Source organism: Condylura cristata, unplaced genomic scaffold (genome assembly GCF_000260355.1).
Source record: "Condylura cristata isolate star-nosed mole 26May11 unplaced genomic scaffold, ConCri1.0 scaffold00022, whole genome shotgun sequence".
NCBI classification, from domain to species: domain Eukaryota; kingdom Metazoa; phylum Chordata; class Mammalia; order Eulipotyphla; family Talpidae; genus Condylura; species Condylura cristata.
This window is the reverse complement of record NW_004567123.1, coordinates 18,349,371-18,375,002: the sequence shown is the minus strand read 5'-3', so window position 1 is coordinate 18,375,002 and position 25,632 is coordinate 18,349,371. Positions and strand designations below refer to the sequence as shown.

General features: G+C 48.3%; 1 protein-coding gene and 1 long non-coding RNA gene across 2 annotated transcripts; one reads left to right on the top strand and one right to left on the bottom strand.

The window, feature by feature from the left end:
• Positions 1 to 1,874: 1,874 nt before the first annotated feature.
• MMP24 (matrix metallopeptidase 24 (membrane-inserted)) lies at positions 1,875 to 25,162 on the top strand. Its single transcript, XM_004687253.2, has 8 exons — positions 1,875 to 2,020; positions 6,266 to 6,382; positions 7,803 to 8,107; positions 14,859 to 15,020; positions 16,723 to 16,937; positions 18,299 to 18,437; positions 19,537 to 19,803; positions 21,597 to 25,162. Exons 1-8 carry the CDS (start codon positions 1,965 to 1,967, stop codon positions 21,932 to 21,934), a joined length of 1,599 nt encoding a protein of 532 aa, XP_004687310.1. The 5' UTR covers positions 1,875 to 1,964; the 3' UTR covers positions 21,935 to 25,162.
• Positions 18,516 to 21,042, bottom strand: LOC105853962. The gene is made up of 3 exons (XR_001145702.1): positions 20,204 to 21,042; positions 18,958 to 19,235; positions 18,516 to 18,853 (listed from the first exon to the last, which is right to left on the bottom strand). It is a non-coding gene; the product is annotated as an uncharacterized LOC105853962 (long non-coding RNA).
• Positions 25,163 to 25,632: the final 470 nt, after the last annotated feature.

Sequence of the window (25,632 nt, the reverse complement as noted above, 5' to 3'; positions counted from 1 at the left end):
TGCCTTCTTCCAAAAGTGGTTTGATTTGATACGTAGTAACAGACACATCCACAATAAGACTATTCATATAGAAAGAAGCAAAGGCTAGAGATAGCTTTGTAAAGGGCTTTTCCTTCTTTAGCTCACTTGGTGCTCAGGATAATCCACTAAGGATGGGCAGTGGGTTTGATATTGTTCAGAAACCAGTATGTAGGGATGCTCTTGTCTGTTTAAAAAAAAAAAAAAAGCCAACATGGATTTTCCAGTGATGCCACATATATTTCCTAGTGTTCTGGATTCTTCAGGCTTTTCTTGCCTCATGAATGATAATCATCAACTTTTCTTTGCTATTCTTTAGAAGTGTTGTTTGTTTGAATTTCTTCACTCAAACTTTGTTCAGATTCTCTTGCCCTTTAAAACTTCTTTTTTTTTTTAAGAATTCAAGGCTTAAATGGAAAAAAAAAAAAAGAAAAAAAAAAAAATTCTCTCATGTTACTATAACAAAGGATAATCCCAGTTAATTCTTTTTTCACTAAAAAAAAGTCAGCATCCAGGCCCTCCCTGGTGGCGCAGCGGGTTAAAGCACAGCACTGAGAATCTAAAGCCGCTTCCGCATGAGTTCGATTCCCGCCTGCCCCGGAGGAGACCACATGGCGTGGCAGACCTCTCCTGACCCGCCCGCTGCTCCCCTCAGCAGTGTACTTCGTTGATCTGCCTGTTCTGTTCCCCACTCTGTCTCTGGTGAAGCCTCTCACCGCCCCTGAGCCTCTGGCCTGTACCCCAGTTCTGTATGCACAAATAAATAAATCTTTAAAAAAAAAAAAAAAAAGTCAGCATCCAACTGAAATGGAAAAAGGCACAAATGATGTAAAAATAAACTATTATAGGTTTAAAAAAATTTTGGCATCACTCCAGACTTGTAGAAAAGTTTTCAAGAATAGGACAAAGAATTCCTGACTATTTTTCACTGGGCTTTTCGACTGTCAACATTTTACATTTACTACATTTATTAACTTATTTTTGTTAACTGTTGTTAACTACTGTTAACATTATATTTGTTTTTTCCTTCTCTCTCTTGTACCTCTCTCCATATATGTGGATATATATACAATGCATATTACATACACATTTTATATTCATAAACATTATATATATTTAAATATATTTACACATACTAATGTTTTTGTAGCCTTTTAAGAAAAAGTTGCAGACATCAAGTACCCTTACGGAAACATAAAGACTTCAGTATTTCCTAGAAAGGAGATTTCTCTTACATTCATACTGTTATCCTGTATGTGTGCCCTTCTAGGCTTTTTTCTATGCATATATTTATGTGTCCAAATAATACACTGTTTTACTGATTTTTCTTTCTTTATGTTTACTTATAATGGCCTGCATTTTCTGAGGGATTGACAATAAGTATTGCATACAGCATCATGCCAACAAATATTCTACAACACAATTCTTCATCAGACTCTGACTTTAGTCCTCAGGGATTGCTGGGTGGCACAGCACTTTAACAGGACGCCGGAATCCAGAGAATACACTGTCCTTGTGCTCTTGGATGTCTAGTCAGATGTCAGTGGAAACCACTGAATAGATGAGTAAAGAGGCAGGATAGTGGGAAGCCTTGAATGCAAATTTAATCTTTCGATTGAAGACAGTAGAGATCCTATGAAAGGTTTGTAGTGGGGGAGGAAGCCAACAAGAACTGTGTTTTCTGGAGATTAATTTGACAGTGTCTGCAGAAGGGAGTAAAGGAGGAAGAAATAACAACAGAAGTTCATGAGTCCCCTGGGTCAAATGATCCCTAGTTTCAAGGGCAGACCTCTGCCCAATAGAAGAGCGCATTCTCCAGCATAATGCATCCTTTTCTTTCACGTGTCTTTCAGAACTGGTTAAAATCATATGGCTATCTGCTACCCTATGATTCGCGGGCATCTGCGTTGCACTCAGGGAAGGCCTTACAGTCAGCAGTCTCCACTATGCAGCAGTTTTACGGGATCCCAGTCACCGGTGTGTTGGATCAGACAACAATCGAGTAAGATTTTCATAGGACACTGTGCCTTTGACCTTTCCAGACTTACACTGGGGTTCACATTTGTCATATCCTCATGTATACACCATGTCCATCCTACCTTCTTATCTTTTACTACTACACTGTCATCCTGGGAGGGGATATTCCTATGTGAGCTGGGGATGTGCTCTGCATTAAACTTGCATAAACTGTGTGACCATGGACAAGTCTCTTAACTCTTCTGGGCCTCAGTTTCCTTCTCAGCACAATGAGGGGTTTGGTTATAGATGGTCTTAAATCTCCTCTGACCCCAATAATGTGTGGTTCTGAGTCGCCCCCCTATATTCCATGTCCCCTCTTACTTGACACAGATCACTCTTGAATGATAATGAGTTGTAACTCTTATTCCACCTTGTCCATTTAGCCAACATTTGCTGAATGCCCAGTTGCCAGGTGTCATGCTTAACCCTATGATCCCTGCCCTCCAGAGGCTCACCATTTAGTAAAAGACACACCATCTACACTAGTCTAGAACTCAGAAGAAAGCAATGAGTTTCAGGGAAATACGTATGAGGTAATAATCAAATGCCAGGGCCTGAGGATGGTCTGATAACTGAGAGAGAATAGAAAGAGGAGCAGTAGTGCTGGGGCTAGAGCCTGCCAAAGCAAGCTGAGAAGGAGCAGCCAGGAAAGTGAAGGAACCCTGGGGTTGCCGTGTCTTGGTGGGGTAGTTTGGGGGAGTAAAGGTAAGTCAGTGGGGTCAGCTGCCATAGAACAATCAAACAGGAGCCTGAAAAGTACCTGAGTTTAAGCACCAAGAGGCCATTGTAGTCTCAGCAGAATGGTGCAGACAAAGTCAGATTGCAGTGGGGAAAAGGGGATGGGAGGGCGAGAGATGACAAGTATAGGGAAGACTTTGAAGGAACCTGAGAGTAAAAGGAAGAAGAAATAAATGATAGCCAGAAGGATGAACTTTTGTTTAAGATGAGAGCTGAGCATGTTTAAGATAGAGCTTTGAACGTCACTAAAGCTGCTACGAACAGCCATTACTGCCAGGAAGGCACAGGAAGAAACTGGAGTGAGTTCCCTAAGGTGGTGGTGAGGGGTGGAATTCTCAGCTCTAGTGGTAGGAGGAGTGGGCCCAGGGAAGGATGGGAGGCAGTTGGTGGGTGGAGGAAAAGGAAATCCACCCCACTGTGGATCATGGATCAATCCACCCCTTGGGTGAGTCACTCCTTTAGACAATTATCTCTCTGAACCTCAGCTTATTCACTTGCAAGTATTGGGTTATAACTCTCAAATTTTAGATTTCATTATTCTAAGCTTTTAAAATTTGGTTAGATTGGCATTTTATGACCATAACATTCTGTCCCAAGAGTTCCCATTCTGGCTGTGGACAGTAAAATTCTGAGATAATACATGTTACTGCTCTTTGTAAGGACAATAGAGTCCCAGGCCCTGTGGCTTCACAAAAGAGCGGGCTACAGAGCGCCCAATGGCTTTGCAAAGAGGTTATTTTGAGGGCTCTGTGCAGTCCTGGGGCGGCAGTTCTGGTGGCTCTGCTGAGGCACCACCTGGCCTTGGATTTTACTCCATTCCAGAAAGCCCCAGGGCTCTTGGACAGGGTTCAGAGAGTGGCAGGTGGATGGCAAGAGGAGGCGGCAGAAGGAACAATCTGAGGGAGGGGGTGGCATTTCCCAATTACAGTTCTGTCCCCATCTCTTCGTGGGAAGGTGGAGGAATGCTGTTTGAAAGCAAAGCAAAATTTCTGAGATTACACATTTGACTGCTCCTATGATATGATGGAGGGGCTCATACAATACCAGACCTGAATGGGGAGGCTGCTTGGGTAGACTTAGAGACCCTTGCTTTAGCTCCCACTCTCTGACCTTGGCAGTTGCTGCCCCTCTCTGCCTAGACCTCCAGCATTCAGTGGTCAGCCTTGCTGCAGCAGAAATGGCTTCAGGTTCTCTTTCCAGGGATTCGCAGTGAAAGGAAGTTAAACTGGCAATTTAACATACAAGTTTTGAGTGTCTACCTTGGGAAATTAGTTATTCATTCATTTATTTATTTGACAAACATAGTTCCGCTAGCCCAACCTTGTACTAAACACAGAAGGGAAAAATAAAAGTCCCTTCCTTTGTTAAATTGCATCGGTTAATAGTCCCTTTAAGGCCTCCCTGGGAGCACAGGGGTTAAGTCAGCACTATTAAGCTATCAGCTATCACAGACACTGCCTTAGAAGGAGTTCAATCCCCAGCCAGGAAGCTGACCCACATGGCACAGCAGACCTCTCCTATCTCACCCACTGCTCCCCTCAGCAGTGTATTTCAGTGGATCTGCCTCTTCTGCTTCCCAGTCTTTCTCTGATGAATGCTCTCAACACATATCTTTGGCCTACACCTTAGTTCTTACATGCATAAATAAATAAAAATAAGTCTTTAAAAAACAGCCCCTTCATTCACTCAACTAATTTCCAATCCGACCTTACAGTTTGTTATATTCTTTAAACTTCTTAATTGACCTGTATATCTTTTCTTTCATCTGTAAAAAAATGGGAATACATATTAATAATTTCTAGTTATCTCACAGTTTTTGGAAAACCAAACCTCTTGAAAAAAGAAAGCGAATACTGAAAATTCACAATGTTGATATGAATGTTGAGCTGTTGTTTTTATTATTATGTCTTTTATGCTTTTGATTTCTGAGTTTGGGACAATCTAGCCAGTGTGGAACAAATGTAAGAGCTGATGAAGTCCCTCAAGCAATTTTTAATATTTGGTTCAAGTGTTTCCTTTTCTGCCTATTACCGATAGCACCTACTTCCAACAACTGCACACGTCAGGCTGCTTCCCCTTTTAGCAACTCAGCAACGGTTGGCCTACTTGGTCACCAGGCCAGCACCAGCACAGAAAGCGCCAGCATGGCCTGGGACTCAGTTGGCCATGCTCTTTAAATCTCTTCTCCTAACACCTTTTTTTAAAATCACAGATGATGTCCCACATTTGTTGTTCCCTAAAGTAACTTAATTTGACAACAAATTTACTCAGTCACAGCACTGGGGTAGCTCCTGGAGACACAATGATGAATATAATGTAGTTCCTGACCTCAGAGGATTTATCATCTATTAGAGGTAACAGTCTAAATAGAACTAAAATCACATTACAGTGTAATAAGTGTTGTGGAGAATTATGTTCCCAGTCCCACAGCTAGTTGTATCACCTATAGTGAAAGGGGATTTGCTGCCTTCCAAGCTAAGCCATTCTAGTATTGAATAGTTCTCATTCATTCACTCATTCAACAAATAATTACTGAGCATCTTCTATGTCAAGCAGCATGCCAAAGCTGGGTATACAGGCAAGGTTCCTGTACTCAAGAAACTTAAAATCAGTGGAAGAGATACAGAACAAGCAAGAAAGCAAATATGTAACTTCAGGGAAAATAAATGCTATGCAGAAAAATTAAGCAGGACAAATAGCAGTGGGATGAGGAAGGGGAGGCTTTTAAATAGAGTGCACAGGAAGTCCTCTTTGACGTAGTGAAATTTGAGCAGAGATCTTAATGACATAGGGAACAAACCACGTGCAGAAGAGCAGCATTGTAAGCAGAGGGCACAGTAAATGCAAAAAATCCTAAAGTTGAATAATTTTAGCTTGTGCAAAGAATAGCAAGAAGGTGACTGTGACTGGAGCAGGCATATGAGGGGAAGAAGTAAAGATACCTGGAGAACAAGTAGGCAGGGACTACACCACTCAGGACACTGTGGGCCAAGGTGTAGAGTCTGCATTTTATTCAAGGTGCCTGGAGGAGTCATTGGAGGGTTTAAGTCAGGCAGTAATGTGATCTAATTACATTTACAGAACATTTCCATATAGACTTCCTCCTTCGAGGCAGGCTCACTACCAGCTAAGAACAGTGAGAAATAAAATTGTCAGTTGCAGATGAGGAAACTGAGGCTCAAATTGAATCAGTCATTTGCTTAGTCTCCTCTAAGGATCAATGGAGCTGGAACTTCAAGCCCATATCTTCTCACTCCCAGTCTCTAAGCAGCAATGTTTCTTCATATTCAACTCTGGTTAAGTAAATGGATGCGTGGATGAATGAATGAATGAGTCAATTGTGTTTCTGGTGGGCAACCCACTAGAGTCAGAGTCCTAGAATCTAGGTAGAAGATGCACATTGCCATTTAGTCTAGGGCTGGGGACTCTTCAATTCTCTCCAAGAGAGTTCAGTGACCACAGCATATGTGTGTGTCTTCTCTCTGCCCAGGTGGATGAAGAAACCCCGGTGTGGTGTCCCTGATCATCCTCACTTGAGCCGCAGGAGGAGAAACAAGCGCTATGCCCTGACTGGACAGAAGTGGAGGCAAAAACACATCACCTACAGGTGGTTTGAATCTCTTTGCTCTTCCCACCCTGGCTTTGGATCCACCCTCACTTTTCTTTCTGAGTTTCAGAGACTCATACTGTAGGTATAACTGATTAGTGTGAGGACTAGCTATGTACTGATAGCCTATGACTCTGTCCTGTGGCTTCCAGATGCTGGCTGTCTCCCACTTGAGGTTTACTTGGTCCTTTGGGGCCTCTTCAATTGTGTTTTGTTTAAATCCCTGTGGTTTTCAGTTTCAAAAAGTAGGATGAGTAACTTTCAGTTATGATAAAGAACCAGGCTGAATTTATCCTATCACTGCTAGGCAAACCCAATTTCCTCAGATCTGGATCCCTTCCCCATTTAACCAGCTGGACACCACTCAAGCCTCCAAATATGAAGGTCTGGTTGTTTCTTGAGAAGTACCAAGCCTATGGAAACTGAAAGATAGAGCAGAATCAGTCTCCAAGTCAGACCAGCAACCAAGAGCAGAGTTAATGAAACCCATCACAGCAGATTCAGACATTGAGTTTACAGCAGGTCTAGAGCAAGGGTAGGGCATGGTGCAGGCTCCAGTGGGCTTTGGCTGGCACCTTTCAAGGGAAGGTGGATCTATCGCATATGGGTGCCCTGTGTGGAAGGGTAGGATTTAAGATGGAGAGCCTTACTAATGAACTAAGGACTCTCTTGCTGATGAACTATAGAATCTAGATGATTTACTCAGAAAGCTGAGAAGAGGGAAACTGAAGAATCTGGTTTAGAAACTGAATAGACTCTCTTAGTGTCTCTTGAAGAGGTAACATGGCTCAAGAGAAAGAAGAACTGGCTTCTCACTCAACCCTCACCTTAACTCCTGCCACCAGTCTCTCTGATCTCTAGTTTCCTTACCTACAGAATGAATTCCTTGCTCTAGATGCTCATGGGCACCCATGATGTCCATGTGGACAATCATGCAGCATGAATACAGCGCCCCTTCATGGCTCAATTTATAACTGATTCAGTCAGATCCCTCCCTTTACCACCAATACCAGCAGTTGTTGTTGTCAAAGATTTTTATAAAGAATGCTTCACGTAAACTCTTCCTGTTTAAATACTTTTACAGCTTTTTAATAAGTATATATATTTTATATATTAGGAGAAAAACTTACACTTTAGAAAATGATGTCCACCAACTTAATTTTTTTCTACAAGTTGCAGTAGAATCCTATACTCAACACAAATTTTGTCAGAGATAAAATATAAAAAGTAATTAAAGCAAAGCCACTCTTAACTGAGGCAGAGTGGGGACCCTAGGCCTTGCCTTCTAAGATTCTTCTATAACCCTTGGGGATACCTAAGCAGAATTCTAGAGGTTCCAATTTGAGGGTCACTGGACCATCTGGTCTCTGATAGCTCTATCTATCTGTTCCTCCCTAACGATCCTCCCCTCTCTCACCAGCATTCACAACTATACCCCAAAGGTGGGTGAGCTGGACACAAGAAAAGCTATTCGCCAGGCTTTTGATGTGTGGCAGAAAGTGACCCCACTGACCTTTGAAGAAGTGCCATACCATGAGATCAAAAGTGACCGGAAGGAGGCTGACATCATGATCTTCTTTGCTTCTGGTTTCCATGGCGACAGCTCCCCATTTGATGGGGAAGGAGGATTCCTGGCCCATGCCTACTTCCCTGGCCCGGGGATTGGAGGAGACACTCACTTTGACTCAGATGAGCCGTGGACACTAGGAAATGCCAACCATGATGGTAAGACCATGAGGGAACAGGGGGTCAGTCCTGGGTAACTCAGTGGTCAAGGAAAGAAGCCCTAAGGATGAGCTTGGAGGATACCATAAGTGGATTTCCTGGTTTCTAGAGTTTCTTGCCCAGGAACTAGGAATCTAATACGAGAGTGATAATATCCTACACTTGACCCACTAGGGCCAGAGCCATGGAGATGAGTTTGAACACTCAGTAAAGGCCCTGCCTCAGAAGGAAGGGAGTAGGCCATGAGTAAGAAGATAAAACAGTAAGTCAGAAGCTGGAGAAAAGGGACCAAAAGACACTAAAGGTGAAAGTGGGGTCTGAAAGTATAGGCTCACATCACCAAGGCTTCAAAGGGGATTATATAACTAGCTCTCTGCTTATGTCAACGTTATGGACAAATAACAGGCCAGGCCCCATGATTACTCTAGCTTCCTTGATAACTTGCTCTTTGCCACTGTAATTCAATGAGTAGTATACGGAACCAGAGGCAACACTGTGCAGTAGTAGTAACAATACCCTTCCTGTTATAGGAGTTTCTCATCCATATTTATTCACAAGGTCCTTGCTTAGTTAGAAGGCAAGTGTGCATCATTAACATTTTCAGGATGAAGAACTTGGAGCACAAATGGCATGACTGATAGGTGGCAGTATTGGACTCAAACTGTAGCTTAATCACCTGGCAAGGTGACTGGGTCAAGTCGTGCACCCTCAGCCTGTTAATCTGTAAAAGGAGAGATTAGATCAAGTGACCTCTAAGGTCATTTCCAACTCTAATGCAACATGATGCACAGTCCAGACATGTTTTTTTTTTTAAATACATGGTCTCTGGCCCTCTGAAAATCCAGAGTGGAGTGGGGAGAGAGATATGTACATAAGTAGCCCTGTCACAAGGTAGACTGTACTAAAGGATGTAGCAGAAAAACCAAGATGCTGTGGGAATGTAGAGGAGAAAGGAACAGAGGATTCTATTTTGTTCTGTTTTAGATTATAATCAATAATAATTAGTATGTTAGTATTCAAGGCCTACATCAAGTGTTATCCACAAACTATGTAAAATGTATATATTATTATCACCCCCTTCAGGTAAACCTGAAGTATAGAAAAACATGAAGTAACCATCCTAAGGTCCCATCTTTGGTGAATGGTGAAATAAGGCTTTGAATGCAGGCTGATCACTCCAGAGCCCATACTCTCAGTCACCATGCTAAGCCTTCATGCTCTCAAACTTCTGGATACACAAAATCACCTAGAAACTTTTTGAAGAATGCAGGTTCTAGGTTCTAGGCCCCTAACCTCTTGCTGTTCTGGTCCTGGGGTTAGGCTGGGAATCTGCACTTCATTTAATAAATTCCCCGGGTGATTCTGAAGCAGGTATTCTATCACCTTGAAAAACACTGTCTTAATCCCTAATTTCCCTAATTTGCCTGGCCATAAAAATCAAGTAAGCTTCTTCTTATTAATATGGGTTCCTAGATTCTTCCCTGGCTCTAATTCTTAAGGTTTCGGACACACTAGTAATTCTTTTTCCTTGGCAATGCTTCTGGCTGAGGACAGACTTACCAGCCCATTTCCTGGAAGATGTGTCTGGGTCGGTCAATGGGGGACACCTCCCTAAGAACATTTCATTTCACTGCTTGGATCAAAGACCCCCCCAGCTCTTAGTTTACATGCCAAAGGGTAGATCAGGAAGTGCTTTGGCCAACGCTCAGCAAAAGCAAAGTTATGAAACTAAATTTCTCTTTGTCCTGCCTTCTTCCAAATTTTGTCCTCTTTCCTATCAAACTCCATTTCCTCTGTCTCGATGTGTTCTCTGACTTTCTTTATCTCATTCTTATTCTTGGATCAGTGTCAATGAATGGCTTTCTGTGCTCACTGATAAAGTGTAAGGAGAACAGAACTAACATTTCAGAGCCCCTGCAATGTGCCAGGCACTGTCAGCTGATAAGATTTTAGTTATGGCCCTGACAGGGAAAAACATTTTTTTAATGTGCTGCCCAGAGAAGGCACTGGGAGGATATGTCCATTTTTCTGCCCTCCCCTGCCCTGTTCTGAGAAATGGCACTGCCCGCAACCACTCCTACTGTTGCAGACCTCTCTCCAAATCCCAAGAACTTCTGGTGGTATGTGTGGGAAGGAACTAGGCACCACCAGCACCCTCCAGCGTGTCCTGCCCTCACCTGATGAATGAATGCCAATTCTTTTAGAAATCCCAGTGTTTAATGCCTCCTTTGGACAAGAATCAGTACTTTCCAGTGCTCTGGAAAGCCAAGTGTGAACATCACCACTACAGTTCATAACCACAGCAACAACCCTCCCGCTGTCAAACTGGAATGCAGTGAACTTCCCTAGCGCAGCTTTTGGAAAGAGAAAAGGAACCAACATTTATTGAGCACCTGCGTATTATCTTGTCAAATTTCCACAAAAACTCAGGGAGGGAATGAACAGAACCTCCTGGGAATGTCTTGTTTGTTGACTTTCTTTTCTATTCTACATTTCCTTTACGGAAAATTTCAAACTCACAAAAGCAGGGACCCATCTTCAGCCATGATCAACTTTGTGCCGTGCCTATTTCCTCTACCCTCCTCCACTTTTATTTTTTGACTAATGTCTTTAAAAAAAAAAAATCCCAGGCATATTATCATTTCACCACAAACACTTCACTACATATCTCCAACACGTTATTTTTAACACCATCACAAAATCATTACCAAGCCCAAATAAATTCATAATCATTTCTTAAAGTATACCACTAAGCTCTGTGTTTTCGTTTACTTGCAAATTACCTCAAAAATGTCTTTTACAGTTGTGCTTTTTCCATTTTATACTGACTTTTTCGTTTCATAATTCCTTAGATTTTCACTTGCATTGAGAGCCAAACAACATCCACATATCCTACGTGGCTGACATGTCTTTTATGGACCTTTTCACTGATACAGTCACCTCGCTTTCCTTCACTCTCTCACCCCCTAATTTGTTAAAGAGCAGAATCATTTTACTTGACTAGATTTAGGTTCACTTTTAACATGAGTCTTCTCCAGAGTTCCTGAATCCTGGTGATTATGTCTAACATTCAACTGGATTCAGGTTCACCTTTTTGGCAAGAATACTCCCTGGGTGGTGCTAATCCTCCCTCTTGCATCACTGGAAACACATATGCTGCAGCTTGCCCCACTTTCAATGATGTTAGCTTGAGTGTGTGGTTCAGATGTGTCAGCTTCAACCAGTCACAGCATTCATCCGCACAACTTAAAAAAAGCAAGTCTACCTGGCCCCAAACTCCTAACCCCCATCCCTACCTGTGTTTCAAAGGCTGCCCTGATTCTCTACCTCAAGTGCGGAGTCTGTGTGAAGGGCAGCCTGGCTGCCCCACCTTTAAGACAGCTTCTGAGGCTGCCTCCAGGCACCTTCTGTCCTCCTCTTTCAAATGAGTCAAGCAGTGAAGTCAGCAGAATTCACTAAGCTCTGCCGGGGCAGGAGCCCAGCCCAGGGAGGTGACAAGACAGGAAGAGTCATGAGACCAGCCCATCCCCGGGGACAGCCCTTCCACAATTATGGGGCCCTCCCCACCCCTTGCTTCCCAGCTGGACTAGGCAGATTTCCTAATCTCCATTTTACAGAAGAGGAAAGTAAAGTTGAGTGGCTCAGAAATTCACACAGTCAGTACTGGGCAGAGCCAGGTATTCAGCCAGGACTCTGAATTCTTAACTCATCCCTGGTGGTTCTGCTGCAGGTTGGCCAAGGACCACGCCTGGAAAATACTGAAAGAGTTGGCAGCTGCCACCTAGCCCTGTCAAGCACAAAGTTTGCCCTCAAGGAGCTCACGGTCCTGAGGCAGATGAGAGTGGGCTAGAGGCGACAATGGAGGGTGGAGAAGAGTCAATGCCATGAAGATAGCCCAGACAAACTCTGGGCAACTGCTGAGGAGGAAGTACTTATGCCATGGATCCTCCTGCATGCTGTGCATTGAGCTGAACTTTGGAGGAGCAAGGCTATTCCAAGTGCAGGGGACAGCACTGGCAAAGGAAAAGGGAAAGGGAGAGAGGGTCTCTTCTGGGGCACTGAGTAAATGAGATGGGGCTCACCAAATCTGCATGTGCTAAGAAAAGAAAATGAAGTGGAGACTTGAGTAGCCGAGTAGACTGCTGGGGGTGTGGTGGAAACATTCCTGTTGAGAAAGTTTCCCAACTCTCACACAGTTGGCTATGCTGTGTGCTGCGGATACTGATGGCTCTGTGTCAGGAGGCAGTATGGGCACTTTACACACCGGCCATGTTAATCTTCGCCCCATTCTTGTGATGAAGGTACATTATTCCTTTCATTTTACAGAGGCAGAGAGTTAAAATGTCACAGTGGTGGGACGTGATGGCCAAGCTGAATCATGGCAGTCTGGCTCCCAGGACTGTACCTCTTAGCACTCTGCTTCCCTGCCTTTCACTGTCTCAGGGAGTGAAGACCCTAATAGTCTCCCACCTGTAAAGTTCTGGGGTCTTCTCTGTCCCTTCCCAAGTTCCCTGGAGTTCCCCTACTCCTCTCTCTTTTCCCCCACCCAAGCAGGCCCCATGGAACAGGTCTCTTGGGGTGCTCTGCAGCTCCCCAGATCATCTATGCCTGTTGGCCTCTCTTATTCTAGGGCCTACTCCTGCTCTCTGCAGAGACTGGGGTAAAGAAACTAACACAGTAACGGACTCTGGCTAAACTCAAAGATTTAGTCTTATCAGGTGTTCAGAACCTTGCTCCCTATTTCCCAGCTGAGATCCCTAAGGCCACCCCAGAGGGAGAGACTGGTCAAGAAACAGACCCGAACAGCTTGTCCCTGGTCTAAAAGCCAGCCCGGAGCAGAGCCAGAGCTGGACCCCAGGAAGCAGAGCTGCCTTCTGCTGGCTTTAGCAGTGGCTTTTCTTTGGGATGGAGCTCAGAGATGAGCTCACCCTTCCCTGCTGCCAAAGGGACAAGGACCTGAGGAAGGAACTGGAGGTGGCCTGGCCTCCGTATGCCAGCTTGCCCTGCCCTAGCAGAAGGCCAGCCCCAGGCTTTTGGCCAACCTGCACTGATCTTATCCATCCCACCTTCACTGAAGACACCGGTGGTATCAGGACCTGTCCCATGGGGCTCTTCCCAAGAATCTTAGTCAGTATGGCCAGAGACCACTCCCAGCCCCATCTGATCCCTCACAGGGCCCTTGCCTCAATGAGGGCAGGGAATTTTGTTTTCTTTAGGGACACTAGAGCCAAAGTGGGATTCTAGGACTCCTGACCATCTCCTGGGCTCCTGGTAGTCTCACCAGCACTTCAAAGTGGCAGAAATGGGCTTTCAATGTGCCTTAGAGCTGGGTCATACAGGCAGTTCTTGAGGGCATTCAGATGCCAGAGGTCAAGGCAGCAGAAGTCTAACTGGATAGACAGGAGTCAGGATTGCTGATACTCCCTGTCCCTTGGCATTCTTTCCCAAAACTGGGGCAACTTAATCCCCCCAATTCAGGCCTTGCCCTGTCCCAAAACTGTTCTAGTAGCTCAGGGGTGTTGGTTCTCAGAGGACCTGGCTGAGGGAACACTCTGACCTGTGCTTCCTTTCTGGTCAGTGGACTTGTCCTGGACACCGAGCTGGTGTTTGATGCATGGTACCAACCATGCCTCTTACACTTATCTTATTCAGTCCTCCACTACCCTGTGAGTTAGGTGATTTCCCCCCTTTTACAAATAAGGAAACAGGCTTGTGCCAAGTTCACAAAAACTGGTGGGGGCAAACTGAAGTGAAGGAGATAGGTCCTCTGTGCCATGCTCCTGCCTCAGCTTCACTCTGGGTCCCACACCCACTTTCAGCACTGGCACCTTGTTGTTTTCACTTGCAATTGAATTACTGCCTTGATCTTGGCCCTAGCTCACTTCTCTTGGGAACCAGGTCCTGTTGGACTGGGAGCTAGCTGCCCCACCGCCTGAGCCTGGCTCGGCCCTGGGTCTCCTTGAGCTGACCGCCTGCCTGCCCCTCCCCTCCCGCCTGGGGCTTGCTTGCTTGTCCACGCTTGCACCGCCTTGGCAGCTCAGGCCCTTTGCATTTCTCTGCACCCTGGCACCTGGGTCTGAACTGACCCCACTGGTCCCCCTGCCTCTTGTCTCATTACCCCTCTAATCCTCCCTCCACTTGCAGCCAGTGATGTCCTCCTGTTACCACCCCCCCACTCCTGCTTAAACCCCCCACTGGCCAAGAAGCCAATCCAAATGCCTCTGCCTGGCATCACAGAGCCCTGCTTGCCAGCCTGGCTGACCTCACTTCTCTCAGGCCCTCCCTTTACACTGTTCCATAGCCAAGTGGAATGAAACTGTTTGTCCCTGGATCTTATTTATAGCATTCCCTCTGCCAGGAAGGCCGCCCCCACCCCTTTTCCCCTCCTACCCACTAGACGGCTTCTCTTCACTAACTTCTTATCTTGCAAGACTCACCTTAAGCTTCACCCTTATGGAGCTTGCCCTGAACATTTTACCTCACGTTTAAATGACTTCCCTGCTCAGAATCCTTACTCGACCCTTAGAGACAGCTATTAAAGCACCCAGAGCACTAGTTTCACTTACTTTGTTTCTCTGTATCTCCCACAATAAGGAGCACTCTTGAAGGAAGGGATTGCCTCTGGTTGTCCACAAGTCCTGTACAAGGGGGCCTGACACAAAGTACATAAGTTTGGTGTTTGCTGAAGGAATGGATTCGCTGACTGAAACCTAAGTGGGTGCCTGGGCACCTCCCATCTCCTCCTTCACAGGGAATGACCTCTTCCTGGTGGCTGTGCATGAGTTGGGCCATGCGCTGGGGCTGGAGCACTCCAATGACCCCAGCGCCATCATGGCGCCCTTCTACCAGTACATGGAGACGCACAACTTCAAGCTGCCTCAGGATGATCTCCAGGGCATCCAGAAGATCTACGGTGTGTGGCAAGGGGAAAGGAGTCGCTGCTCCTTCCTCAAGGGCTGGGCTGTGATTGCCTGCCAGTGGGGAGTGGGGAGGCAGGGGTGCAGGGAGAGCACTGTCATCCACCAACCAGCTGCCCAGTCTCTGACCATTGTCTGACCTTTAGAGGTTCTGATGTTTTCACTTGATCAAAGGGATCAAGTCTCCCTCCCCCATATCACACCTAGGGGAGGGTCTAAGCTGTGACTGGGAGGGACAGAAGTGAGCAGAGGCCCACTCCCTCCCTCTTTTTTTGCCCCAAACTACTTCATACACCTCCCTCTCATGGTTCTCAAAGGGCCCCACTTCTAGCCTAGTGAATCAAACATCTGCCCCAGTAATGCTGATATAATGTGATGAGTATCATTTCTTCTTTTCTGAAACAAGATAAGAAGCCAGGAGGATATCTTGAGAAGACATGAGAGGCCTGTGACCAAGCCTCCCTCCCAGTTCTCTGTTCATACTAACATGTGATTTCCTCCTTCTAGTCAAAAGGCCAGTTTACTTGAGCAAATGCAAATCCACACACAGCACAAGCCCCCAAAGTCAAAGGTTAGAGAGGCCTGACGTCTCACAGAAGTGGTGACTCCAACGAGCACTGTGGGGCATGAGTAGAATCTCTACAGATGAAGGAGTCGAGGACCAGACAGGGATGGTGGGGACTAGAGGGTAACTCAAAAGTAGAATGGACAGATTTGCTGATAGACTAGACACAGTGTTGGGGTCAAGGATGACACCAAGATTTCTGGCTTTTATAATTGTGGAGTAATAGGATTACCAGTTCAGAGATATGGGTTGGGATACTGATTTGAGATCTCTCTTGTCCAACACAGTAGCCATTAGCCATGTGTGGCTATTGAAAGTGAAATTTACATGAATTAGAATGAAATATAATTAAAATTTTAGTTACTCTATGACACTAGCAAGTATTAATCATTTCAAGAGCCCAATAATCACATGTGGCTAGAGGCTACTGCACTGGGCAATGCAGATATAGGACATCTTCATTATCATGGATCTGATTAGACAGCCCCAACCCAGAGGGCCTTGGATGACCATCTTGGATGAGATCACTTAGGGAAATGATTCTCAATGTGGCTGTCCATTGGAATCACTTTGGGGTTTCCAAAAAAAAAAGACCATACCAGCCTTCATCAATTTGGTTTTAATTGATCTGGGTGCCAATGAGCATCCAGAGTTTTAAAAGATCCCCATATAATCCTTATATGCAACCCAAGTGAGAAGAACACTAACATAGAAACAAAAACCAGAAGAGAAGGGAACTCGGGCACTCCATGAGGTAGAAGAAAAGCCACTGGATTTGGCAACTGGGGCCATCGGTGACAGTGACAGAGCCTGTATTTGAACGTAATGAAGAATAAAGGGGTGTGCGTGAGTGGGGCCAGCGTGCATGGAGTCAACAAAGAGGGCAGGGGATACCGAGCCCAAGGAGGGACGTGTACTCTCTTGTAACAGAAGTGAGAGAAGATTCAGTTTGGGGTGAAGAGTTCCCATCTGATGGCTACTTTCTCAAAGATTGGGGAAGTAAAAAATGGGAAGAGGGGAAAAGAGAGGCTGGAGGATGATTGCGTTGTCTCAGAATTGCCAGGTGTGTAAGGTGACAGCAGTGAGAGGCAGGTGCCAGCCGACCCTCTCTAAGATGCAGCCCCTTTCTCCAGGACCCCCAGCTGAGCCCCTGGAGCCCACAAGGCCTCTCCCCACGCTCCCCGTCCGCAGGATCCACTCGCCCTCAGAGAGGAAGCATGAGCGCCAGCCCAGGCCCCCTCGGCCACCCCTCGGGGACCGGCCATCTACACCAGGCGCCAAACCCAACATCTGTGATGGCAACTTCAACACAGTGGCCCTCTTCCGGGGAGAGATGTTTGTGTTCAAGGTAGGACCACTAAACTGGCACCACCAAAATGGTCCCCTCCCAACCCTTCCCCTATCACAGAGGTAGAGAAAGTTCTTGGATTGGGCCTCCTGTGGGACCTGGAAGCAAGCTGGCTCAGCGGCTAGGACACAGGTCTCTTCCAGGTGTTGTGGAGTGAATGGACTTGTTTCCAGGCAGGAGGGGAGAAGATAGGTGACTCCACACCTCCCCAGGGGCAAAAAGGAGACCTGGGCACATGTCTCCATCACACTGGTAGGGTTAAAGACGGCTGGCCACTTCCCTCCTAGATCTCTCCCACCAAACTTTGAGCACTGAGCAAGAATTAGGCAACAAGTGTCAGCCCAGTCCTGCCTTACTGAGTGGCTCTAGAAAGTTGCTGGGCTCCATTAGACTATACGGCTCAGATGTACTTAACAAGGATCGTGAGAGTCAGAATGAGTTTAAAACATTGGATGGTCTATGTGCTTTGTAAAACACCTTTTAGAAACATTTTCTAGTTTTTGTACCATCTTTCACAAATCACATTTATTCTTCTACACCCTGGTTCCCCAACTGAACTTTCTCAGGCCACTCTGGGTTCTTTCAGCAGCATTTAGACATAAGGAAATGGAGGTCCTGGGCGCTAGGGGCCTTGCCCGGGCTGGTTACCAGCCACAGGCCACCGTGGAACAAAGCACCAGTTTGAAGAGGAAGCTTTCACTACATGTGTCCTATTGAGCTGCTGTTTATTCAGTGTTGACTGTGTGTCTCAAACTGTTACAGGCACTTTGTCTATAATCTCCCATCTGAACCCCCATTATTGCCGCCATTTACAAGTGAAGTGCTTTAGTTCTTTGCCCATATGCAAGCAGCTATATGAAGGAGCCTCAAATTCACCCCCAGGTCTTGTGGAAATTCCTGCGGCTTGCTCCCTGCTGTCGTGGCCCTGCTGGGTGGAACCAGCCATGAGGACTCTGCCTAGGCCCAAGGAGCATACTATACTGCCCACCAGCCCTGGGAGTGTCCTGATTGAAGTCAGTGACTCTCTGCTGCCCTCATGTGGCCACTTCAAGCCACATGGGGTCATCCCTTCAGCTCCAGGCTTTCTTCCCTCCCCAGTCCTACAGAGTCTGGCTCTCTCTCTTATGGCCCCTCTGCAATTAGTCATCAGAGGCTTACAGAAATGGAGTTAAGAGTTACTCCTATTTTCTTCACAAGGCTTTGAAAGGAGCTGACAGATTTCACAGGAGGGTTGCAAGTTTGAGTTAAGAGGAAAGGTTGGGTTGCTGGGGCCCACAGTCCCAGGACTGAGATCACTGGGTACAGAGGCAGGGCCTACCATACTTCTGTCTCTCTTCTTTCACCTCTCTCCCCCAACCCAGGACCGCTGGTTCTGGCGCCTGCGCAATAACAGGGTGCAGGAGGGCTACCCCATGCAGATTGAGCAGTTCTGGAAGGGCCTGCCTGCCCGCATAGATGCAGCCTACGAAAGGGCCGACGGAAGATTTGTCTTCTTCAAAGGTAATGTGGCCTATGCAAAGAGGGGCCCCCTGCCCTTCTCTAGGCCACTTTTCTTCCTTCCATCTATATATTAGAAGAGGTGGGGTGGGAGGTAAATGCCCTCCCAGGGCCTATCTAGCCCTAACAGAGATACTGATCTCAAACAAGATAGATCTCTGCAGGTGGTACAAAGTCAAGCCAAGGAGTGATTGCTGAGGGCCAGTATGTGCCCAGGTTGGCAAGGAGACACCTCGCCCATATAGAGAGAGCCACCCTCCAGCGCTCTGTGGGAGGCCAACCTGTCATTTCTATAAGAGCCCCAAGGGAGAAGGTCACACAGGCTGGACAGATCAGGGAGGGGGAGGCAGCTAACTCGAAAGGCATGCTCACCCTGTGCTACGCTGTTTCACTCTGATGATTTTGACTTGGGCCAGGTCCTGGAAGGGAAAGACACAGAGAGTGAGAAATACAGAAACCATTCTAAGAAGCACAGTATGGGTAAAAGGTGGGCACCCACATTCTAAGGGCTTAGAGGACCCACCTAATAGCAACTGGGCCCCTCACTGGAGAGCTGTGTGGAAGTGGCCCAAAAAGGTAGTTTGGGAAGTGTCCTAAGGAGCCTTGGTTTTCAAGCCAGAATGTAGTCTTGATCCATTAGGTCAACTCTGGAAATTCATTGAATGTTTCTGAGCTATGGTGAGCCAGAGGGTAGGTGGCAACTGGTAGGGCAGAGGAAGTGAGGCCATTTCTCAGACCACTGGTAGAGTGGAGGAAGGTGATGTCTCCAAGGTCCATCGGTGAGATGCAGTCTTGAGAAAGCTGGAAGATTAAAAGCTTGTAAGAAGCAGAATACTGAGAAGAGAGAATCAAAGGTGATGTGGACTTTTACTGGGGAACCCTCTGAGGCAGACAGATGTACAGCCTGAGCAGCATGGGAGAGCTGCCCAGGCTCTGTGACTGGCTTCTGGCTTTGCTCCCCAAGTTCTTATCTGGGCCCAGGGGGATCAGTCTCCCACTGAGGGAGGGCTCCGTTTCCCCCTTACACTGACGGTATCAATGATTTCAGTTCTGGGAGATGAGTAACTGGGGAAGGCTGACCCTAGGCGTCTGTTGGTCACAGGTGACAAATACTGGGTGTTTAAGGAGGTGACAGTAGAACCTGGATACCCCCACAGCCTGGGGGAGCTGGGGAGCTGTCTTCCCCGAGAAGGTATCGACACAGCTCTGCGCTGGGAACCTGTGGGTAAGACCTACTTCTTCAAAGGGGAGCGGTACTGGCGTTACAGCGAAGAACGGCGGGCCACGGACCCTGGCTACCCCAAGCCCATCACTGTGTGGAAAGGCATCCCCCAGGCTCCCCAGGGAGCCTTCATCAGCAAGGAAGGATGTAAGTAATACATGGCTGGTGAGGGTGGGGGCTGATTTTTTGTGGTTCTCACGGTCATATTCTCAGGGCACCGAAGTCTGAGACACACCACAAGGGAGCAAAGACAACAGACCCTCCTGTCTACACATGCTCATAACGTCATTCTCTAAGTCACAGTTGAGACGTTTTCGTAAATAGATTTTGCAGCATTTCTCAAATCCGTAGGTCTATTTAGGGATTCATCAAGTTATCAAATGGTTTGGATTGGGGTTCAAAGGTGCTTTCCACGGAGTTTAAGGGCAGGAAGATGGAGCGAGGTCTTTTTTACATTCTGGGTGTTTCCTGAGCTCCACCGTGGCTGCTATCCAAAGTTCACAGCCTCTCTCCCCACCAGACTCAGAGCTTGTTGAGAGGGTCTTACCAAGTGCAGAGTGGGTACTCATGAATGCTGAATGCAGCTCCACTGACCCGACAAGCGCAGACTCTAGAGGCAAACCACTGGCTTCAGGCTCCACTGCCACCACTGGCTGAGTTTGGGCAAATCACTCGAGTGTCTCGGTTTCCTCATCAGTAAAGTGAGCATAATAATGGCACCTTCCTTGTGGCACTTGCCCAACCTAAATCAGATATGTATGGCAAGCACTGAAACAAATGCCTAATGCACAGCCCAAACCACAGTTGTAACTCCCACCACCACCATCATCATGGTCATCTTGTGGGTATTTTAGTTCCTTTGGAACAGTGCAGCCATTCATTCACTCCAGACTGATTACTAAGAACGAGGTTGTGTGGGAGGACTGGGAACAGAACAAGGAATAAAACTTGCAACTACTCCTTAGCTCCTGAAGGCAGAAGACAAATAAGGTGGCAACAACTACTATTAAGGAAAGAAATGCTGTGAGAACAATTAGAGACAGGGGCCACCCTGAGGGTTCTATGGGAAGGGCTCTCCAAAGAGACACAACTCTGGTTAGGAAAGCTAATGGACACTGGGGTAGAGCTGCTATTTGGTGGCTTTCCTGTGTATCTGGTGTTTTATACATGTGGTCTTGCTCTTTAAGGAGCCTTGGAGACAGGTGACTTCAAGGACTTTGGCCAATGAAAGTTCCAGCCAGGGTGAGGGGTCAGCCAATAGAATCTGAGCGAGTTGTGTTGCATCTGTGACTGGCTGGACTGCTAAGGCTGTTGCCAGAAGCCTTGGGGGTGGCTGGCCCCTCCCCCAGCAGGGTCCCAGTGACCCTGCCTGCATCTGTGATGCAAAGTAATCTGTGCCAAGTCAAAAAAAAAAAAAATCCATGATAACTGTAACAAGGTGCTGCTTGTCTGCTGTAAACAGGAGAAATCTTGCTTCCTACTTCCATTCTCTCAGACAGGAACTGGACTGAGGCCCTAGTGAGAGACAGTGCTAACCAAGCCCAAGTTGGGGGGCTTGATCTGACCCACACGGAGGGTGGGGAGGAATGTGGGCATAGGATGACAGAGCTAAGGAGGCCCTATCTGGGAGCTATAAAAACTGAATGTACCGATTCTACTTAAAGCCTCCCCCTGCCACTCCAGTGCTTCCCAGCAGCTTTAATATGCCTTGGTGGGCTGCTCAGGCTCTGGGTGCCCCTGTTCGCACCTGTGCAGGTAACAGTCCATGACCCAGCCACCCTACTGACAAGTGTGTCACACACTGTTCTCCCCACAAGCCCAAGCGCTCTAACACTATTCCAGGGAGAGGTGTCCTTTGTCTATGCTGCCAGAGCTCTCACTGACCCACAGTGGTGCCAGGAAGGGCCTGGGGGTGGTGATGCTGGGCCATTTTTCTACAGATTACACCTACTTCTACAAGGGCCGTGACTACTGGAAGTTTGACAACCAGAAACTGAGTGTGGAGCCAGGCTACCCGCGCAATATCCTGCGTGACTGGATGGGCTGCAACCAGAAGGAAGTGGAGCGGCGCAAGGAGCGGCGGCTGCCCCAGGATGATGTGGACATCATGGTGACCATCAATGACGTGCCAGGCTCTGTGAATGCTGTGGCTGTGGTCATCCCCTGCATCCTGTCCCTCTGCATCCTGGTGCTGGTCTACACCATCTTCCAGTTCAAGAACAAGGCAGGCCCTCAACCTGTCACGTACTATAAGCGGCCAGTCCAGGAATGGGTATGAGCAGCTCAGAGTCCTCTCTGTCCACTCAGTCTAGCCGGTCAGACCCTTCCTCACCAGGGTCTAAGGGCAGCTCTGGCCACTGCCTACCAGGCCAGCAGGGCCCTAGGCCAGGGATCGTGCAGCTGAAGTGGTGGGTGCATTGGCCTAGGCTGAGCGTGGGCCAGGGAGTGATGGCGCTGTGCCCTAGGGTGGGTCTCTGGCACACAGCTGCCAGTCTTCTGTCCTGGGTTAACTGTCCCCACCTCATGGGGATAGACCAGGCCCCACCAGGAGGCAAGGACCATGCCAGGAGGAAGCTCTGTGGTCACTGCAGCCTGTGTTGTCCATGAGGCATCACAGCTCCCATCCTGGCTGGACCCTGTGGTCATTGCAGCCTGTGGTGTCCATGAGGCATCACAGCTCCCATCCTGGCTGGACCCAGCACCTTCTGTGGGAAGCAAGCACTAGTGCTCAGTTCCACCTGAGAGATGTCACCAGTCCTGGCCCCCTCTTTGCCAACACCTGCTGGTCAGATGTCCCCCTACCCCCACCTCACTATCCTCCAAAGCTACAGGACCCCTGCTGGGCAACAAGCCTGGGTTTCCCCTGCTGGCACACAGCAGATTCCTCAGGAAACCTGCTCCACACATCAAGGTCTCCTCTGAGACCCAGGATTTATGGTCACATGCTGCAGGCAGGGCTGTGGCCCAGCTGGGTCTGACAAGGACCCAGCTGTCACGTATGAATATTTAAATGTCCTGTCACTAATGTTTAAAGTCCCATTCTGCAAAGGCTGCTTGAGGCTTTAGGTGAATTAGAAGTGACTGTCTTGGCGATGAGGCCAGCTTGATAGGCCCTCTCCCAGGTGATAAGGACCAAGGTGCTGCTAAGGTTACCCTAGTACCCAGACAGCCCAGGAGCTGAGCCCTGTTTATGAAACAAAAAGGCCTGGAACAGGAGCTAACCCCATTTCTGGAAGCCAATCTGAGTTTGTGACTGTCCTTCACTAAGCCCCATCATCTTTTACCCTCTTCCAAATGCCCCATGCCCCAGTCCTGCTCCAGCCTATGGGCTTACACCTTGCAAGCTCAGCCTGACTAGTTAGATGAAGAACTGGCTCCAGGCCAACAATCTTAGGGCCTTGGGGTAAGGAGCCCAGGGCAGCCTTCAGAAGTGCTCAGAGCCTGAAGTTGACTCAATGTCTCAGCCCAGAAACATCACTTACACCTTGAGCTTGGTCCTTGTCGAGCCAGCTCACAGGGCCCATCTTCCTATATTGCTCTTTGGAAAAGGGCACCTCCAAATGGTAGCAGCCCCAAATCTAGGGGCTTTTCCGACCCTTCTTGGGCCCACCTTTCACTCTGTGGAAAGATTTCTAGGGCTCAGCTTGCCTCACTCCAGCCCAGTAAAAGCAACCCTACTTGTCACTGAGGAACGTTAGGTGAGACCAATGGGTTCAGCAATCCCCACTGGCTCTCTGCCAAAGCCAAGAAGTTTGGGTCTTCAGGGTGCTGGCAGGGTCTCAGATGCCACCCCTATCCTCTGAGCCTAGCTGGGTTATGTCCCTACCCCATGGCCTCTAGACTTGGGGTTGACTTAACCTGTCATAGACAGGGATATTCTGCTGCCCTGGGAGCTATCTCAAGCAAAATCTCTGTTGTCCCAGAGGTATCAAAATGGGCCCACTGTGCTCCCTGTCATTATCCTTCTGTTTTTTCTCATTTTGGCCAAGGGCGGGTTCCCTGGGGCGGGTGGGGAACAACTGCAAAGATATTAGTGATTCATAGGTTTGTACAGTGTTTTATACTTTGCAAAGCACTTTATTAGCTCACATCTGTCCATTCACATCAAACTCCCCCAGGAGGCTGAGGGTAACTCTCATCGTGCCCTCCAATGAAGCACGGAGAGGCTGTTACTTACCCTGGCCATTTACTGGGCTGGCTGGGCCTGGACCCCTGTAGGATCCAGGATGAGATCAGAAGTGTCTCTTTTATTCATCTTTTCCTGGCCTCCTTTACCCCCTTTCCCTTCCACTCCTCAGGTTGGTGCTCTCACTTCTTGAAAGCTCTAGGACCCCCAGCCTCCCTGTTGGCTCCTGGTACTACTGAGGCCAGCTAAGAAAGAGCAGGAGATGGAGGCAGGCAGCCCAGACTGCAGATGTGAGGGATGCGGAGCCAGGCCCAGAGAGGGCTCGGCCTGGAGGCTTTCAATCTTGGGTTCTCCTGCCTTGTGGTCATCTGTTTGTCCGTCACCCCAGGACACAGCAGACAGACAGAGGGGCCAAGCACTGGGGCCCCAGAGCCTAGCTTCCCCTCTGTCTGGGGAACATCACAGCATTTCAGTGTCAGTCACATTTTAAACTGATCAGCCTTTGTATAATGTTTTTTAAATCATTTCTAAATAAAACTAAAATACAGAATGTGTCATTTTCCTGGGATGTGGGAACAAAGATTCTTAGTGTGGCCTTAAGCTGGTAGAGGGGGCCCTGCCCCAATGCATGTCATCCCCAGGTCCAGGATTCCAGCCCCTCCAAAAGGCTGGCCCTGAAAAACCATAAATACAGCCTAATAATACCTCACTGGGATGCAGGGATGGGGTAGGGGCAATGTCCCTAGGGTTCAGCAATCCCCACTGGCTCTCTGCCAAAGCCAAGGGAGGGTCAACACAGCAAGGTCTCCTCCAAAGTCAAGGAGTAGAGCGCAAAAGCACAAGACAGCAATAAGAGACAAACGCGAGGTCATGTCAGCAGCCTTGATCGCGTGTTACCGGGGGCCCTGGCCTGGTTTGGGATGTCATTATCAGGCAGTTGGGGAAGCTGTGAGGTGAGGGCGAGCACGCAGGCCTGAGGTGGTTTGTGTGCAGACTGAGACGCAACCGAGCTGGGAATGCTGGGAGGGCCGAAGGCCAGTCGGACCCGTGGTATCCTCTAGTACCCCATGACCTCTACAACTCTCCTAGGCAACTTTCCTAGTTGCAGGGGGAGGAGGGGGGACGAGGGGGGAGAGCAGGGCGGGCAGGAGGTGTGAGACACCGGGTCACGAGAGACAGGCGGCTCTAAGGACAGGAGGCGGCGACCAGCGTGGCAAATCAGTACCAGGAGGTACAGGCGATGAGGAAACGCACGTCGTCCAGCGGCCCCCAGGGGCCTGGCTCAGGCCGGGGTCTTTCAGGGCCCCCAGGCGCCGCGGGCTCGGGCTGGGGCTGCGGTAGCGCCGGCTCTGGGGCGCCCTGGCCGCCGCTCAGCAGAGCGCCCATGATCTGCAGGAGGAGAGACCCGTCAGGTTGGGGTCCGCCCGCACGCTCCCCCGGCTCCCGCCCGCCAGCTGCCGCCGCAGGCCCTCACCTCCAGGCCCTTGCCAAGCGTCTCCAGGATCCGGCTGCCGAGTCCGTCCGCGCTCAGCAAGGGAACTCTGGGAGGGGCCGGCGCAGTGACGTCACCACAGGCCGCCAAGGAGTTCCAAGCGCGGGGGGCAGGGCCGACCGCCGGCCCCACCCACCAACCAGGACCATCCCTACGCCCAAACCCCAAACCCCGGGCCCGCCCCCGCAGTCAGCAAGCTCCTCCAGCCCCCACCTACCCCTTCCCCCATCAAGCTACTAAGGGGAAGGGCTGCCCAATTTGGTCAGAGGCATTCAAATCACCTGACAGCTGGGCCAGAATACTCCCGTCCACCTTGGCTCAAAGGGGACAACACTGCCCCGTAGTCATTTACCCCAGT

Coding starts and splice junctions, on each gene's coding strand:
- MMP24 (XM_004687253.2), top strand. CDS start 1,965: ATGCAGCAGTTTTACGGGATCCCAGTCACCGGTGTGTTGGATCAGACA. Junction 6,383..7,802: donor CAAAAACACATCACCTACAG/GTGGTTTGAATC, acceptor CTCTCTCACCAG/CATTCACAACTATACCCCAA. Junction 15,021..16,722: donor GGGCATCCAGAAGATCTACG/GTGTGTGGCAAG, acceptor CCCTTTCTCCAG/GACCCCCAGCTGAGCCCCTG.